Consider the following 15,918-nt stretch of genomic DNA (forward strand, 5'->3'; position numbering starts at 1 on the left):
TGGTTTTGTTTAAAGGAGAGAAAAGTAATAAACTGGGGTAAAAGTCTAATACGCCGAAAATAAGTGGAATGACTTCATCATAACTCCCACCGCAGGATCTGTGCAGATACTGAGATCCCTAGTCACAGAGGCCTGATAGTATCACCCAGGACAGAGCAGAGGTCTTACAAACACCACAAAAGCACCACCAGGAGAGTAAGTGATCATGAACAGAGTCTATAGTTGATCCCATGACAATACACTCCAAGGGCGGAGAAACCCCATATCTCTTAGGACAAGTGAATTCCTTTTCGAATGACCCCAAAATTTACTGTGCCTGGGCAGGAGGGAAAAAAAAAAAAAAGCACAAATCATTATTTTTTTATATATATTATTTTATTTTCATTTATTATTATTATTTTTATTTACCCATCTATTTTTGGTCAATTTCTCTGTTTGGGTGTGATAATTGAAGTTGTCCCCAATTATACTTATTCTTTCTCTTCCTTTCTGTTCTTCCTTTGTATGCTATGCCATGTTTCCTATATCAAGACCATGACATTTTTTTGTTTGTTTGTTTGCTTGTTTTGTGTTTATTTTTGTGGGTTTTTATTTTTTTTTGTTTTTTTTATGTTTGTTTTGTTTTGTTTTGTTTTGTTTTTGGTGCTTGTGCTTATTGTTGGAGCCCTCACGGGATATTTGACACTTCTTTTTGTACTGGTGGAATGTTTCACCTTTTTTCTCTCCTTCATTTCTCAAACCGATGTTGAAAACCTCTGGAAGAATTCCACATTTAGATTTTTTAAACATCTGACAGCTTTCAGAATTGATTTTCCTTTATTAGAACCTAAATGCATACTATCTTTGAAGTGATTGCAGTGAACTGATTGGAAAATAATTAAGAAATCTTGGTAGCAAGATTAAGTCTTTGAAAACTATATACAAATTATAATTAAAAATAATGACTAGTTAAATCAGACTGATTTGAAAGTAGGCTAAGTTTTAGACTTTTACGAAGTGTCTTATGAAACCTTGTCCGATCTTGTCTCATTCTGTCTCAAATCTGTGGCCATTTCTTAAGGTTCTGATTTTTTAGTTCTGCTACTAGATGTTGATAAATTCTTAAAGAGTCTGTGTTTCTCAGTTAGCCTAAACATTTCTCACCAAGGACAATAAGATAAATCAATTTTTCAAAACCCTTCTGAATTCTTACTTGAAGTTCTATTGCACCTTGTTCTTACAGTTTTAGTTCATACTGTCCTCTCTTGAGAAGTTTGGATGGATTTATGTCTGGTATTAATTCTGTCTCTTTCAAAAGAGACAGATTAACCATGGTATGTTTAATCCTCTTTTTCTCCCTAGCCTTTTCATTTTAATCCTCTTTCTTGGTGCTAATTGTGTTTCTGTATTACTAACTCATTTTTATTTATTTATTTATTTATTTTAGTATGCTAATTTTTAGGGGAGGGTTATATTTTTTTCCTGTTTTTTTGGTAGTGCCAGAGATTGAACCCAGTGCTTTCCCACTGAGCTGCCTCCCAGCCGGGACCCTTTTGATCTATATTTGTGCTACAATCCCACAGTTCCTGATTTCTACCCTTGAACATGTGTCCACCATCAGACTTATCCAGACTGACTTCCATTTTATCTTCTCATCGTTTCTTTATGTTCTTTCCAACAACCAAAGGATCACAAGGCCCTTTTGTAAGCCACAAACTTTCTGTATGTGCTAAATACTGCTGGGAATCTTTACAATTTACTTTAAAGGAATATTAAGTACAGTACTAGTTACTAAAAAAAATCAAATGAGATGCCCACTGCTGTCATTCATTGTCAAGTTTTACATCTGGGAGAAGTTGTCTTTGGTTTAATTTGCATAAAGATAGCCAGAAACTAAGCAGAGAAGACTAAAAAATCACCAGAAGGTCTGTATAATTTATAATTTGGAATCTGCAGTTGACTTGATCAAGAATCTTTTTTTTTTTTTTCACCAAGTGGGGGAAGGTGAATAAATCAGAGGTCTCAAAACTGTGTCTTTGCCTTGGGAGTTGATGGAGAGGGATGAGAGGAGACCATGGGGCTTCGCAGAGTCATCGACTCTTCAGCCCTCACATGTCCACATCCCTCTCATGTTTGAAAAGGGAATTCATAGCACTTTTAAAAAGAATCCCATGGCTGGTCTTATAGTAAGATAGCAGGGCACTTTCCTTGTATGTAGCTAACCCAGGTTTCATCCCAGGCATTCAATATGGTCCCCCAAATACTGCCAGAAATTATCCCTTAGTGCAGAACCAAGAGTAACGCCTGGGCATCTCTAGATGTGGCCCATAAAATAAAAATAAATATCCCAAGGATTAGGGATGTGATTCCTAGCATGTGTGAGACCCAAGGGTTGACCCCAGCACCAGATACCCCCTCCCATGTTGCCTGATGTAGCCATTCTGTCCCTGAGCACCCTTGGTATTCCTAAGTGTCTCTAATAGAGGCTCCAATATCTTTTTTTAATTTTATTATAACATCATGATTTGCTAAGTTGCTTCTAACAGTTCTTTCAGGCATTAAATGTTTAAACGCAAATTCCACTACCAATGTAACCTCTCTACCAGTTTCTCCAATTTCCCACCCACCATCCTAACTGCCCCCTTGCAGGCTCAGATAAATGTACTTCATATTGCTTGTTGCAACACAAAGGCAAATAGAATTATCAAAACTTAGATCAACAAAGGTCAATTTGAAATGATTGTTAAATCTCTTCATGGTGTTACTAAAGTCAGTGTTTGAGGATTAGACTGTGGTTAGTGCTAGTTGAACCTTTTTACTGTTTAGATTGGTAAGTTTCTTTCTATTTTTCTTTATTTCTTTCCTTTTTTGATTTTGGGGACACACTCGGCAATACTCAGGGATTACTCCTGGCTTTGAGCTCAGAAATCACTTCTGGGGGCCGGGCGGTGGCGCTGGAGGTAAGGTGCCTGCCTTGCCTGCGCTGCCTAGGACGGACCGCGGTTCGATCCCCCGGCGTCCCATATGGTCCCCCAAGAAGCCAGGAGCAACTTCTGAGCGCATAGCCAGGAGTAACCCCTGAGCGTCACAGGGTGTGGCCCAAAAACCAAAAAAAAAAAAAAAAGAAAAAGAAATCACTTCTGGCAGATTCGGAGGACCATATAGGATGCAGGGATGAAACTCAGGTCCATTCCAGGTTGACTGCCTACAAAGCAAATGCCCTACCACTGTGCAGTTACTTTGACCCCAAGCTCAGTAGATTTCTATATAATTTTCCCATCAGATTTCCTGTGATACTGCTGGGCAGACACTACTAAAAAATTTTTTTGAGATGCCACGCAATCTAGGAATTAGAGATCTGAAATAAATTTGGTGGTTTGGAAGTCTTGCCTTGGGAGGTATGGAGCTAGGCCATTTCTGTCAGAGGGTAAAGAGTGTGTGGACATGGCTGCTAGGATTGATGTAAAAGGGGGAATCTGCTCCTCCATCTCATTCTGAGAATGCCACAGAGATAATGGCCCAGACCAGAGAACCTGGAAAGTGTTGGTAGTTATTATTTTCTTTTGGAGCTTAGTATAGGCACTGTTGCCCCAATATTTTTTATTTGTTTGTTTTTGTTTCACACCCAGCAGCGCTCAGGAGTTACTTCTAACTCTATGCTCAGAAATCGCCCTGGCAGGCACAGGGGACCGTATGGGATGCCGGGATTCGAACCATCATTCTTCTGCATGCAAGGCATGCCTTACCTCCATGCTATCTCTCCAGCACCACCACCCCTCCACCAATATTTTTTAATCTTTTTTTTCTGGCTCTTACTGAGCAGTTCTAAAGGCTTCCTCCTGGATCTGTGTTCAGAAGTCACTCCTTATGGTGCTCGGGGAAACCATATGAAGTGCTAGGGATCATCAAATTGGGGTAAGCTGTGTGCAAGGCCAGTGCCTTAACCCTTGTACTATATCTTTGGTCAAGTAGCCCCAAATTTAAAACAAACAAACAAAATGTTTACAAAAATAAAAACTGAAAATCAGGCACAAATAGCATTTAGACTGGATTAGGAAGAACATGGCAGGACTTGGGAATGAACTGCAATTAATGATATTTTTTAAATTTCATTCTGGCTGTTTATATTTTTTATTTCTTTTAAAAGTTTTTAAAAATATTCATAATGGGGAGTCCCCTCTCCCATAGTTAAGACATCAAAATATTCATCTTTCAATCTACTTGATTCTTTTGTCCATATTGCCAGTTGAGTAGTTTTTTGGAGTTTTGTTTGTTTGTTTGGGTGGGGTGTTTCTGTTTTGGGGCCAAACCCAGCAACTCTCAAGGGTTACTCCTGGCTCTGCACTCAGAAATCACTCCTAGACCATATGGGATGCCTGGGAGAAGCATGAATGGGTGTGATCCCCAGTACCCAAAATGGTCCTCCGATGCCCTCCAGGAGTGATTTCTTAAGTGCAGAGTCAGGAAACAACCTGCCTTGTAAGTGCAAAGGTTGCAATTTATTCCCAGGTCCTGCTACATGACAGGCATGGTCCTGACAGCTGGGCACCTTTTTTTTTTTTTTTTGCTTTTGGGCCATACTCTGTGACGCACATGGGTTATTCCTGGCTATGTGCTCAGAAATTGCTCCTGGCTTGGGGGACCATATGGGATGCCAGGAGATCAAACCACAGTCTACCCTATGCAAGGCAAATGCCCTACCACTTGTGCCACCGCTCCGGCCTTGCAGCTGTGCTTTTTGAGCTCTGTTGTCTGGGATCTCTGACAAGGGCAGGGGAGAAGTGGAGGAAAAGGCTTTGCTCTCTCTTGGTAGAAGGCCATTTCTTCAGTCATGTTTTCTCTTATGCAAGCTATGCCATGCCATGAAGTCTAGGTGTAGAGTTGACTTTGGTGAGCAAAGTGACCTGTGCCTAACTTTCTGGGTCACTTAGAGTTCAGAGAGAAGGTGCTACCAGTCCACAAATGAACAAGCCAACTAGAGGAAAGGAGAGATAGAGGAAAAGAAGAGGGGAGGGGAGGAGAAGAGATGGATCAGAGCTAGGGATGAAGAAAAGGCATTACCTCAGGCAGAAGGGAGTGCCATATACACTAAGCTAGAGCCACATTCTGGAGGAAGTGTCTTCAGACAATGAAATGCCTGTGCCATGCCATTGTGGTGTCTTTGAGAAACTCGAGGCCAGCCACTTGAGTTGCAACCTGAAGAACAATCAAGAACCTTAAGCAGGATCTCTTGGACCTTTTCTTCTCCTACCTATCTAGCCTTTCTGAAGTGATGACTGGACTGGGCATCCCTCTCTTGGTTGTGGTGTTCACACCTATTTGGTGAAGTGTGTGGGAGCTGGCACCCTTGGGCTGTGATGCTGGGATCGTGTGCCCTCTGAGGTTGTGCTTCTGCTGCTGTCTGTGCCTCTCCATATTGGGTGCTCATTGAGGGTCAAACTTTACAGGGGCCAGAAGACTCCATCGGCATGGGGGGCGGGTGTCCTCGACCCTAACCACATTTGCTAAAGATATTCTTTTTTACTTTTCTTTTTTTGGTTTTTGGGTCACACCCGGTGGTGCTCAGAGGTTACTCCTGACTCTGTGCTCAGAAGTCGCTCCTGGCAGGCTCGGGGGACCATATAGAATGCTGGGATTCGAACCAGGGTCTGTCCTGTGTTGGCTGTGTGCAAGGCAAATGCCTTACCACTGTGTTACCTCTCTGACCCCTAAATGGGGGCTTGCCTCAGTACCCTGTATTGGGATGCAGGGAGAATTTTCCTCACCTGAGTCATGGTATAAACAAGCCCATGACTGACCTTTGCTGGACTCCTGGGACTTGGCCAGTGAGTGAGAGAGGAACCAATCTCTCCCATGTCCCCACCAAGTCTCCCATCATATACCTGCTGCTTCTACCTCTCTGCTCTTTCATTCCTGCAGGCCTTGCGGGATGCACTGGCAGACCTTCCAGAGTGGTATGGAATTAAAGGCATGCAGGCCCACTGGATTGGAGACTGTGTGGGCTGCCGACTGGACTTCACACTGAAGGTGAGGGAGCAGGAACATCTCCTGGTAGTTCATGTGCACAAGGGCTAGGGATTGAATCCAGGTCAGCCGCATACAGGGCAGGCACCATGACCCACTGTACCCAGAATACTGTACTGTAATCTGACCCCTGTTCTGGATTGTTCTGCTTCCTGAACAGAATGGTCAGGAAAACCAAAAAAAAAGGTCTTTCCAAGGATGCTTGACCACCTATCTGGTAGAACAGGGGTCTTCAAACTACAGCCCGAGGGCCACATGCGGCCCACAGAGGAGTCTGATCCGGCCCGCCAGCAGTGAGCGCTGTTTGGTTGCCAAGATACCTGCCAGCAAATACACTCAGTGTATATCCAAATATCAGGAACCATGCACTCAAAATGGTAGCCATCTTTGGTAGCACTTATGCCTGTGAACAGACTTCTTCAAGAATGAAACATCTGAAATCTCCAACCAGATCAAGATTAACTGATGCCCACTTGCATCACTTGTTACGGCTGACAGTGACAAATATGGAACCGGACATTGACCATCTCATTAGCCAAAAGCAGGCCCACAGTTTCCATTGAAATACTGGCGCGTGATCTGTTTATTTATAAATGGTTTTCATTTTATTTATAGAAGATATGTGCAGTGTGAGTAGGAATTAGTAGCTCATATAGTCCAGCCCTCCATCTCTCTAAGAGACCATAATCCGGCCCCCACTTTAAGAAGTTTGAAGACGCCTGTGGTAGAAGGTTCTGGGAGGGTATCAAAGAGGAACCACACTCTGATCATCCTGCCCTTCTCTGCCCCCACCCAGGCCTGCCTCCTTCGGCCATTTGTGAGAGGCGCTCCTGAACTGTTTGGGGATGACAGCAAGCAGGATTAGGGCATAGCTGGAGAGAGAGAGAGAACACAGCCCCAGAGGGAAGATTGAGAAGTGCAATGATTCGGCTTTCCTCTTTTCAGGTGGATGGGCAGGTCATAGGAGAAAAGCTGAGTGCCTACACAGCCACCCCTGAGGCCATCTATGGAGCTTCCCATGTCGCCATCTCCCTGGATCATGGGCTCCTGCATGGCCACAGTCCTCTGAAGGCAGCATTGCAGAAAGCTCTGGTCCCCGGCAAAAGTGAGTAGTGGGGAGTCCTTCCTGGTGACAATCAGGCCCCAGAATTCGCGGTTCTCTCACCCAGATCACCCTGTGACTCGTTTGTCACCAGTTTCTAACTATTTCTTCTGTGTTTTGAAACCTGGAAGTATCTCAATGGTTTTTGAGCAAGTTCAATGCTTCCCATTTTGAATTGAATTCAGAACATTTAATGCTTTGAATGTTTGAGCACCTGGCACTGATCCCCAGCACCAGTAGACAGAAAACTTGGGAAGTGTTACAAGTCTCCTTTTGCTTTCGGCTCTGGAAGTCTGCTTCTTGAGTTTCTGAAGGAAAGCCTGGCTCTTTCCCCTTAAATGTGATCTTTTCTTTTTGGGGGGACGGGGGTGGGGTGGGGGGGTCACACCCGGCAGTGCTCAGGGGTTACTCCTGGCTCTACGCTCAGAAATTACTCCTGGCAGGCTTGGGGGACCATACGGGATGCTGGAATTCAAACCACTGTCCTTCTGCATGCAAGGCAAACGCCCTACCTCTATACTATCTCTCCGGCCCCTTAAATGTGATCTTTTCTGACGGGAATAGGAAAGCTTCTGCTTCGTGGATAATTCCTTCATCTAACATGCATTACCCTCCAGGAAAGAAAGAGAGCTGACGAGAACTAGAGGAAACATTTCATCTACTTAATGTGATTACTTTAAGAATTCAAGTCTTGATGAATGGATCCAGCTGGCAAGCACTTACTGTGTGATCAGAACTGGCCAGCCCGTAAGGAGTGCCTTTGCGATAGTCAGGTCTCCGTGTGGCAAACGCAGGCTCCCCCCTTCCCCGAGGAAAAGGGCAGCAGGTTGTGGGAAAGGGGAGCTTGCAGGTAGATGAACCGCTGAAGAAAAGGTCTGAAAAACATCTGGCACCAGGCAGTGTTAGGGGTGCAGCTCAACTAGCACATGGTGAAGGGCCTCTAATTGAATCTGCCCATGCTTGGTGTGTGGGTTCAGAGTCCTGGAGCCAGAGAAGGGGGTTAGAGTAAATGGACCCCTCACCTTTCTCTTGGTCTAGAGAAAGCAGGCACCTTCTGGCCAATGAAGAAGGGGACATTCTCCAAAAAAAAAAAACTGGAAACTTAATAGAAGAAAGGGGGTCTGGGCTGGTGAGCTCAAGTCCCCTGTCCATTAGAAATCAATTTCCAGGAGCCAGAGAAATAGCACAGTGGTAGGGTGTTTGCCTACCCGGCCGATTCCTTATATCCCATATAGTCCCCCAAGCCTGCTAGGAGAGATTTCTGAGTGCAGAGCCAGGAGTAACCCCTGAGCACTGTCAGGTGTAACCCAACTGCCCCCCCCCCCAAAAAAAGTCAGTTTCCAGAGCAATGATAATGTGTCTGTAAAAATGTTACCTCTAGCCTTGAGGATGGAACTCCAGCGGTAGATTTTCACCCCCAGTTCTGCCTGACCCCAAGATTGCCTAGTGTGGCTCCCACAGCAATCGCAACAACTTGTTAAAAAGCAAAATAAAATAAACAAGAAAACCCCATTCTCTTTCCGTAGATGATAAATTTCATCCAAGGCACACAATATAAATTTAAGAGTCTTCCCAAATTATTTGCCAAAGTTAATGTCTTAGACAGTGATGCAGTGTTTCAAAGCTTGACATTCTAAGGGTAAAGAAATTGTACAGGACTTGCCCTGCATATGGCCAGCCACGCTTTTATTCCCATTATTATATTTGATCCCCTAAACAGCCAGGAGTAAAGCCCTGAGCACTGCCAAATACAGCCTAAACCAACCCCTGTTCTCAAAAATGGTCATTCTTTTTTGTTGTTTTTGTTTTTATTTTTATTGCTTGTTTTCTGTTTGGGGGCCACCCCCAGCTATGCTCAGGTATTATTCATGGCTCTACAATCAAAAATCATGTCTGTTGGGCCCGGTGAGATAGCACAGCGGTGTTTGCCTTGCAAGCAGCCGATCCAGGACCAAAGGTGGTTGGTTCAAATCCCGGTGTCCCATATGGTCCCCCGTGCCTGCCAGGAGCTATTTCTGAGCAGACAGCCAGGAGTAACCCCTGAGCACCGCCGGGTGTGGCCCAAAAACCAAAAAAAAAAAAAAAAAAATCATGTCTGTTAGGGCTGGTGCCATAGTACAGCCATAGAATGCTTGCCTTACATCTGGCCAAGCCCAGATCCAGCTCTGGCATCTCAATTGTGCCCAGTTGGGTAGCACTACTTGGAATAATTCCTGAGTGTAGATCTAGGAGTAACCCCTGAGTACCATTGGTGTGGCCCCAAAGCAAAACAGTAATCACTCCTATCAGGCTTGCAAGACCATATGGGATACTAGGAATCAAATCCAGGTGGGCCATGTCCAAGGTAACCATTTCAAAATGGTCGTTCTTGAGCTGATGTAGCTCAGTGGGGTAGAGCATATGCTTCAAACATACAAGGTCCTGAGTTCAACCCCTAGCTCTATTTTTTTTTTAACTCTCATTCTTGTTTTATTTTCCTTACCTCCTGTACTACTATCCTCTGTGCCCAACTTGCCATTTTTAAAATAAGTGAAAGTTATTCTGAAATCAGATTGTAAAGATAAACAAGTCAATCCCAGCTTACCTCTTCTTTAGATTTCTCCTTGTTTCATCCCAGCACAGAAGCAGGCTTACTCCCCTACGCATGCCATCACTAAGAACCTGCTCTGTGCTAAGTGCTCAGGGATACTAGAATCAGAACAGCCAGGGTCGGTCACCTGCCATTCTCCATGGCTAGGACAGAGGCATCCTCCCTCTCATCACTTCTGTTGTCTTATATTGAAACAGAGAAAAGACTCTTTGAGTTGAAATTTCATTATGTGTTTCTCTAGTCCAATCTCTTCCAGCTTTTATTTTCTATTTATTTAAAGAGATCCTTTTTAGCTATTCAGTTTAAAAGAAAAACTCATGGTTTTTATTCTCCTGAGCATTTTGAGATTTTTCTGGAGGGCAATGGGGACTTAATAATATCATGAATCAAGAAACTAAAAATGTAAAGATTTCACCAGAAGGGGGCTTATGGTTAATTTGGGGATACATATTAAATTGAAGTAATATTAATAGTAAGTAAAGACATTATAAAACTTGGAGCCCCTGAAATGAAAGGCATTTTATATTTTTCAAAACATCTCCTATGCAAGAATTTATATTTGCTTATGCAGAGAGCAGTGTTTTTCATTCCGACTTGGTTACTCATGTGTCTGATTTAGCCTGGGCATTTCATTTTGGCACTAGGTGCCTTGATATTCTCATTCTTTCCTCTTTTTAATAATCCCTGAAATAATTCTAGATGGAACATTATGCTTCGAAATTTTCCAGTTCTAATTTTCAGGGTGGAAGTATTCTTTGGCAAATGTCATTCTAATCCAACTTCTCTCGATTACTTTGCACTTCAAATCTGAATTTTGACATGTGGCATTAGTCACCTAAGGCCAGTACAGTATGTTGTGTGTAATGCAGTTTGTTTCAAAAGGTGAATTAAAATTACCACATGAATATGGATTTCTGCCTCCTCCAGCTCCGGAGGTTGCATTTGAAAGCTGAATGCCGTGTCACTGTTGTCACTTACCACTGCCTGGCAACTACTCTCCAGCCAGCCTCAGTCGTCAGGTTTTGAGGGTGACTCCTGCTAAGGTGGAGATCATTGCCAGCGGGCAGCACACAGCACGACTGATAGATCTCTTGAGAGAATGGAAACTTCCAGGCAGGAGTTCCTGCAAGGCTTACTCAATTGATTCTGCATGTCAGCTTCTAAGTTGGTGTCTGATGAGTAGGCTGGGATCCCAGATGGGTCCTGTGACGTAAGGAAGTTAACGTAGCCTTTGAGAGTATGACTTTCTCAGCAAAGTAGGTGGTAGGTCTCAGAGCAGCAGGAGATACCTCTGTAGGTAGAGATAAGTTTTGGGAAGGAAAAAACACAGAGTACCACAGGGGCAGACTTGAAGATAGAAAACCATAGGGTTGGAGTGATCGTACACAGCTGACCCAGGATGGACCTGGGTTCAATCCCATATGGTCCCCTGAGCCAGGAGCGATTTCTGAGAGCATAGCCAGGTATATGGCCCAGAAGTACAAATAAAAAAGAAGATAGAAAATCCACTCCTCCCCTGACTTTAGAAAAGAGATGGTGAGGACCCTACACAGAGTAGAGAGGAGGGAATAGCAATAAAAAGCATTGGAAGGTGGCTGGAGTGGTAGCACAGAAGTATGGCATTTGCCTTGCATGCAGCTAACTGAGGACAGACATGGGTTCGATCCCCAGCATCCCATATGGTCCGCCGAGCCAGGAGCTATTTCTGAGAGCAGAGACAGGAGAAACCCTAAGCACTGCCAGGTGTACCCCCTCTCCAATAAAAAAAAAAAAAAGCACTGGAAGGTGGCAAGGGTGGTACGTCAGGGTTCCCTGATTCTGGCTTAGCTAATGATGCTGCTGATGTGACTGACTAAAGACAGTTTGCTTATTCCTCCATTTCTTAGTATTTATCACAGTGCCCTTTAAAAGTGCAAACATCCCAGGGGCATCCATCCTCTGTGTGCATGCAGTTCTTGCAATTGAGTCTATTTCCATAATTAGGGTGTTACCACCTTTGATCAAAGAACCACCTCCAACTTGAGCCCTCTGATGCCAGTTCCAACTTGATAGAAACAGGGAATGAACCCTAAAGAGCTTCAGCCAGAGTTCTCGCAACTACTCTGTCTTTTCTTGGAGCCTTTGCACTCCCAATATTGAAATATCCACACCCTGGGGCTTTGGAACCACAATTTCCAGCCCTGAGTCACCAGTGAGCTCATGTGCTTTACCCAAAGGGTAAATGAGGTCTCCTTGAAGGCAGCTCAGAATCCTGTTGTCGCTGACACGTGACAAAGCAAGGAACCTCATCTCTCTTCTCACCCCAAGCTCCCGAGCATTAAATAATGAATTGCTCCCCTTGGTCTTGCCTCTCCATAGTGTCAGCCTGGGGAGTAACAGCTGATGAGGAGCAGAATCCTAGTCCTGTAGGCGGTAGTTCTCCAACCAGACTTTTTCTTGCCCTTAGCCTTGCAGGTCACGTAATAGATGTTCTATGGAGGAAATGTACTTTCCTAGCCACTTGAGAACAGAACACTTTCCCCCCCCAAGAGAAGCCTGAAAGCTGGTTGCCTGTTGCTCAGCTTGGCCATGTAGTGCTAAGCACAATCCTGAGTGTGAGTCCTCTGAGGATAGCCATTTGTAATCACTAATGTGTGTCTCTGTGTTCATTGCCACATGAAATGCTTTGTTTGCTTTGAAATTCTCTCTGTGTCCCTTGGGTTTCTGAGTCTCATTACCACACATGAACTGATGAGAAACACAGACTACTAGAGCTGATCGGGAACTTCAGCTGAAGTTTTCTTTTTAGCAGAAGAATTTTCCTTCAATTCTTTCTGGGTCCAAGAGGTAGTATAGTGGGGTAAGGCACTTGCGTTGTACACCTGACCCAGGTTTTTAATCCATGGCAATGGTCTCCCACATCCCCACCAGAAGTGATCTTCGAGTGCAGTGAGGAGTAAGTCCTAAGCACTGTCAGTTGTGGCCCCCCTCCAAAAAAAATTAGGGAAAAAATGTCATATTAAATGTTTTTATTTATAGATCAGATTTTTCTGCTGTTCTTTTTTAAGAAATAGCTTCTGGCCAGATAACAGTATACAGTTTACTCCTATGCATTCTTTGGAAATCTACTCACGTTTTTTTATAATAATTTATTTATTTAAGTACCGTGGTTGCAAAATTATTCATACTTGAGTTTCAGTCATAGAATGTACATCATCCTTCACCAGGTGAGATTAGCATATGGCCTGGGGGGGGGGTAACAGTTAATGATGTGAAGTATTTTTTCATGTGCTTTTTGGACGTCTGTATTTCTTCTTTGAGGAAAAGTCTGTTCATTTCTTCTCTCCGTTTTTGGATGGGGTTAGATTTTTATTGTTCTTGCTAAGTTCTATTAGAATCTCATGTATCTTACATATTAACCCCTAATCAGATGTATGTTGGGTGAATAGTTTTTCCCATTCCATAGGTAGCCTATGTGTATCCTAGTCACTGTTTCCTTTGAAGTGCAAAAGCTTCTCAGTTTAATGTATCCCATTGGTTTATCTTTGCTTCCACTTGCATGGACAGTGTTGTTTCATCCTTGAAAATACTTTTAGTTTCAATGTCATGGAATGTTTTGCCTATATTTTTCTCTATGTACCTTATGGTTTCAGGTCTGATTTAATTTCTACTCAGATTTAAATTTGAAGATCAGGTTTCTAAATTCTGTTTGAAAGTTTGGCATTGCAAAACAGGTGTTGTTTTGGATTTTTTGTCTGTTTAGGTTTATTTGTTTTGTTTTGTTTTGGGGCCACACCCAGCTGCGCTCAGGGATTACTCCTGGCTCTCCACTCAGAAATCACTCCTAGCAGGTTCAGGAGACCATATGATATGCGGGGGATTGAACGTGGGTTCATCCAGGGTCAGCAGCATGCAAGGCAAATGCCCTGCAGCTGTGCTATCACTCTAGCCCCTTTTTTGTATTGTTTGGGGACACATCCAGCAGTGCTTAAGCTTACTCTTGGCTCTGTGCTCAGGAATCACTCCTGATGGTACTCAGGGGACTATAGGAGGAATGCCAGGGTTCAAACTGGGTTAACCATGTGCAAGGCAAATGTCTTACCCACTATACTATTTTTCTGGTTCAATATAACAGAACTTTTATATGGAAAATATTTTACTGCAGTACTCTACATTTTTTCCATATTTTTGTTACAACTTGATTAAGGTATAATTGACCCATTTAAAAAATACAGGGGCTGGAGAGATAGCATGGAGGTAAGACGTTTGCCTTGCATGCAGAAGGATGGTGGTTCAAATACCAGCATCCTATATGATCCCCTGAGCCTGCTGGGGGCGATTCCTGAGCATAGAGCCAGGAGTAGCCACTGAGTGCTGCTGGGTGTGACCCCCCCCCCCAAACATACAGTGCAGTATATCCATGGTGTAACCATAGAATTGTTGTCAATATTGGAGCATTTTTGTCATCTGATAAGAAATTCCCATGCCCTATTAGTCCTCTACTTCTCAACCTGGGACATCCACAAATCTACTTTCTGCTTCCATAGATTTTCTATTCTAGACCTTTTATATCCATAGACTCTTCAGTGTTCAGCCTTTTAAGACTGGCTTTTTTCACTTGGCACAGGGTCCACCCACAGGCAGTTCTCAGTTTGTACTTCATTTATTTTATGGCAGATTGCTATTCCAATGTATGTATATATTTCAGATCTTTAGCCCTCCAGAAAGGAAGGTCGGTGGGAGGTCACTGCCAGTTGGGCCACAAGCCATTTCTGTACTCTATTCTTTGTGGGCCTGCATCCTGTGCCTTCACTGTTTCTGCTTGTTCCCCAGTTGTAGACATCACCAAACAATTATTTCACTCCATCTCTACCCCCTTCACCTCCCAAACACCTAGTCACACAGTATGTCACGATCCTAGAATTCACAAATATACACCTCTTCTTTGAGGAGGGATGAAGGATCAGAAATACAAATCTCCAGTTTGAGAGGTATCAGCATTTAGGAAGCTTGGACAATAAGGGTACTTCCCATCAGCCTCTGGGGGGACACTGGGTGCTGGGGGGTGGAGGGTCTCAACAACTCATCAACATCCATCACAACCTGCTGTGCCTCCTGACCCCCCCCCACCCCACCCACCCCCACCTTGGGGGAGATCAGAATCAGATTAGATACCAAGCCAATCAAGCTCTCAGAATCAGGTTAGATACCAAGCCAATCAAGTTCTACATCTTTGAAAAATAAATATTTCCTAGACTGGGTTTAACTTTGTGATTTTGATAAAAAATAAAAAATAAATTTAAATGTTATATGAAGACTTAACACATGGGACATTGGTGATGAGAATGTTGCACTGGTGAAGGGGGGTGGGGGTGTTCTTTACATGACCAAAACCCAGCTACAATCACATTTGTAATCAAGGTGTTTAAATAAAGATATTAAAAAAAAGACTTAAGTGCTCGCTTCGGCAGCACATATACTAAAATTGGAACGATACAGAGAAGATTAGCATGGCCCCTGCGCAAGGATGACACGCAAATTCGTGAAGCGTTCCAAAAATTTAAAAAAAAAAAAAAAAAAAGACTTAAAACATGGAAGTATAAGTCCTAAGAATTATCAGTTTTAACTGTTGTTACCTATGCTACAGTTAGCTCAAGTAAGTTTTCTGTTTATTGTGCCCCCCTCAATCCTTTTTCCTTTGGGGTTTTTTAGGGGTCTTTATTTGGTCTTTGAGTTGATCACCAGTGAAGATTCATGTATAAATGATTTCTCCCTTGTTTCTCTCCCCCCCATAATTGTACCAAGTTTTGCTTATGATAACATGATGTTTATTTCCAAATTGAGTGTTTTATTATGCCTCATTAATAAAATGAACTGGTAAACTATAATTATCTCTTTCCTTCCACACAACCTTCTATTTTCCCTGAAGTTTACGATGTCCTTGTTTTTTGTAGTTTTGCTTTTTATAGTTGTATTTTTTTTTCCATTTGCCTCGTGTTCTTGGAGTTTCTAAGTCTTCTTATATTTTACCCAACCCTGCAGTTCTTGAAAAATGTTATCAGTACTTCCTCCACATGTTGACTTGCCAAATAATCTGTTGGTTCCCCTTGTTTTCCTAAATATCCCCTGTGTCCTGCTCTGTCCTGCCCTGGGGACTGTCAGGCCTCTCATTCCCCTGCTTCTCCTCCTCCCACTCCTGTCATGGGAATGTTCTCTTTAGCTTCCTTTGTGCATCTACTCTATG

The 15,918-nt window shown here is 43.2% G+C and overlaps 1 protein-coding gene and 1 non-coding gene across 2 annotated transcripts in view; both read left to right on the plus strand.

Moving 5' to 3' along the window:
* LARS2 (leucyl-tRNA synthetase 2, mitochondrial) overlaps nt 1-15,918 on the plus strand; it is a 169,423-nt gene that overhangs the window by 92,125 nt on the left and 61,380 nt on the right. Inside the window, exons 8-9 of the mRNA XM_049777333.1 lie at nt 5,899-6,006; nt 6,949-7,108. Of these exons, the coding sequence (XP_049633290.1) occupies nt 5,899-6,006; nt 6,949-7,108 (268 nt within the window). The remainder of the gene's footprint in view (nt 1-5,898; nt 6,007-6,948; nt 7,109-15,918) is intronic.
* LOC126015038 (U6 spliceosomal RNA) lies at nt 15,130-15,236 on the plus strand. Its single transcript, XR_007497944.1, has one exon. It is a non-coding gene; the product is annotated as a U6 spliceosomal RNA (small nuclear RNA).

Source organism: Suncus etruscus, chromosome 7 (genome assembly GCF_024139225.1).
Source record: "Suncus etruscus isolate mSunEtr1 chromosome 7, mSunEtr1.pri.cur, whole genome shotgun sequence".
Lineage (NCBI taxonomy): Eukaryota > Metazoa > Chordata > Mammalia > Eulipotyphla > Soricidae > Suncus > Suncus etruscus.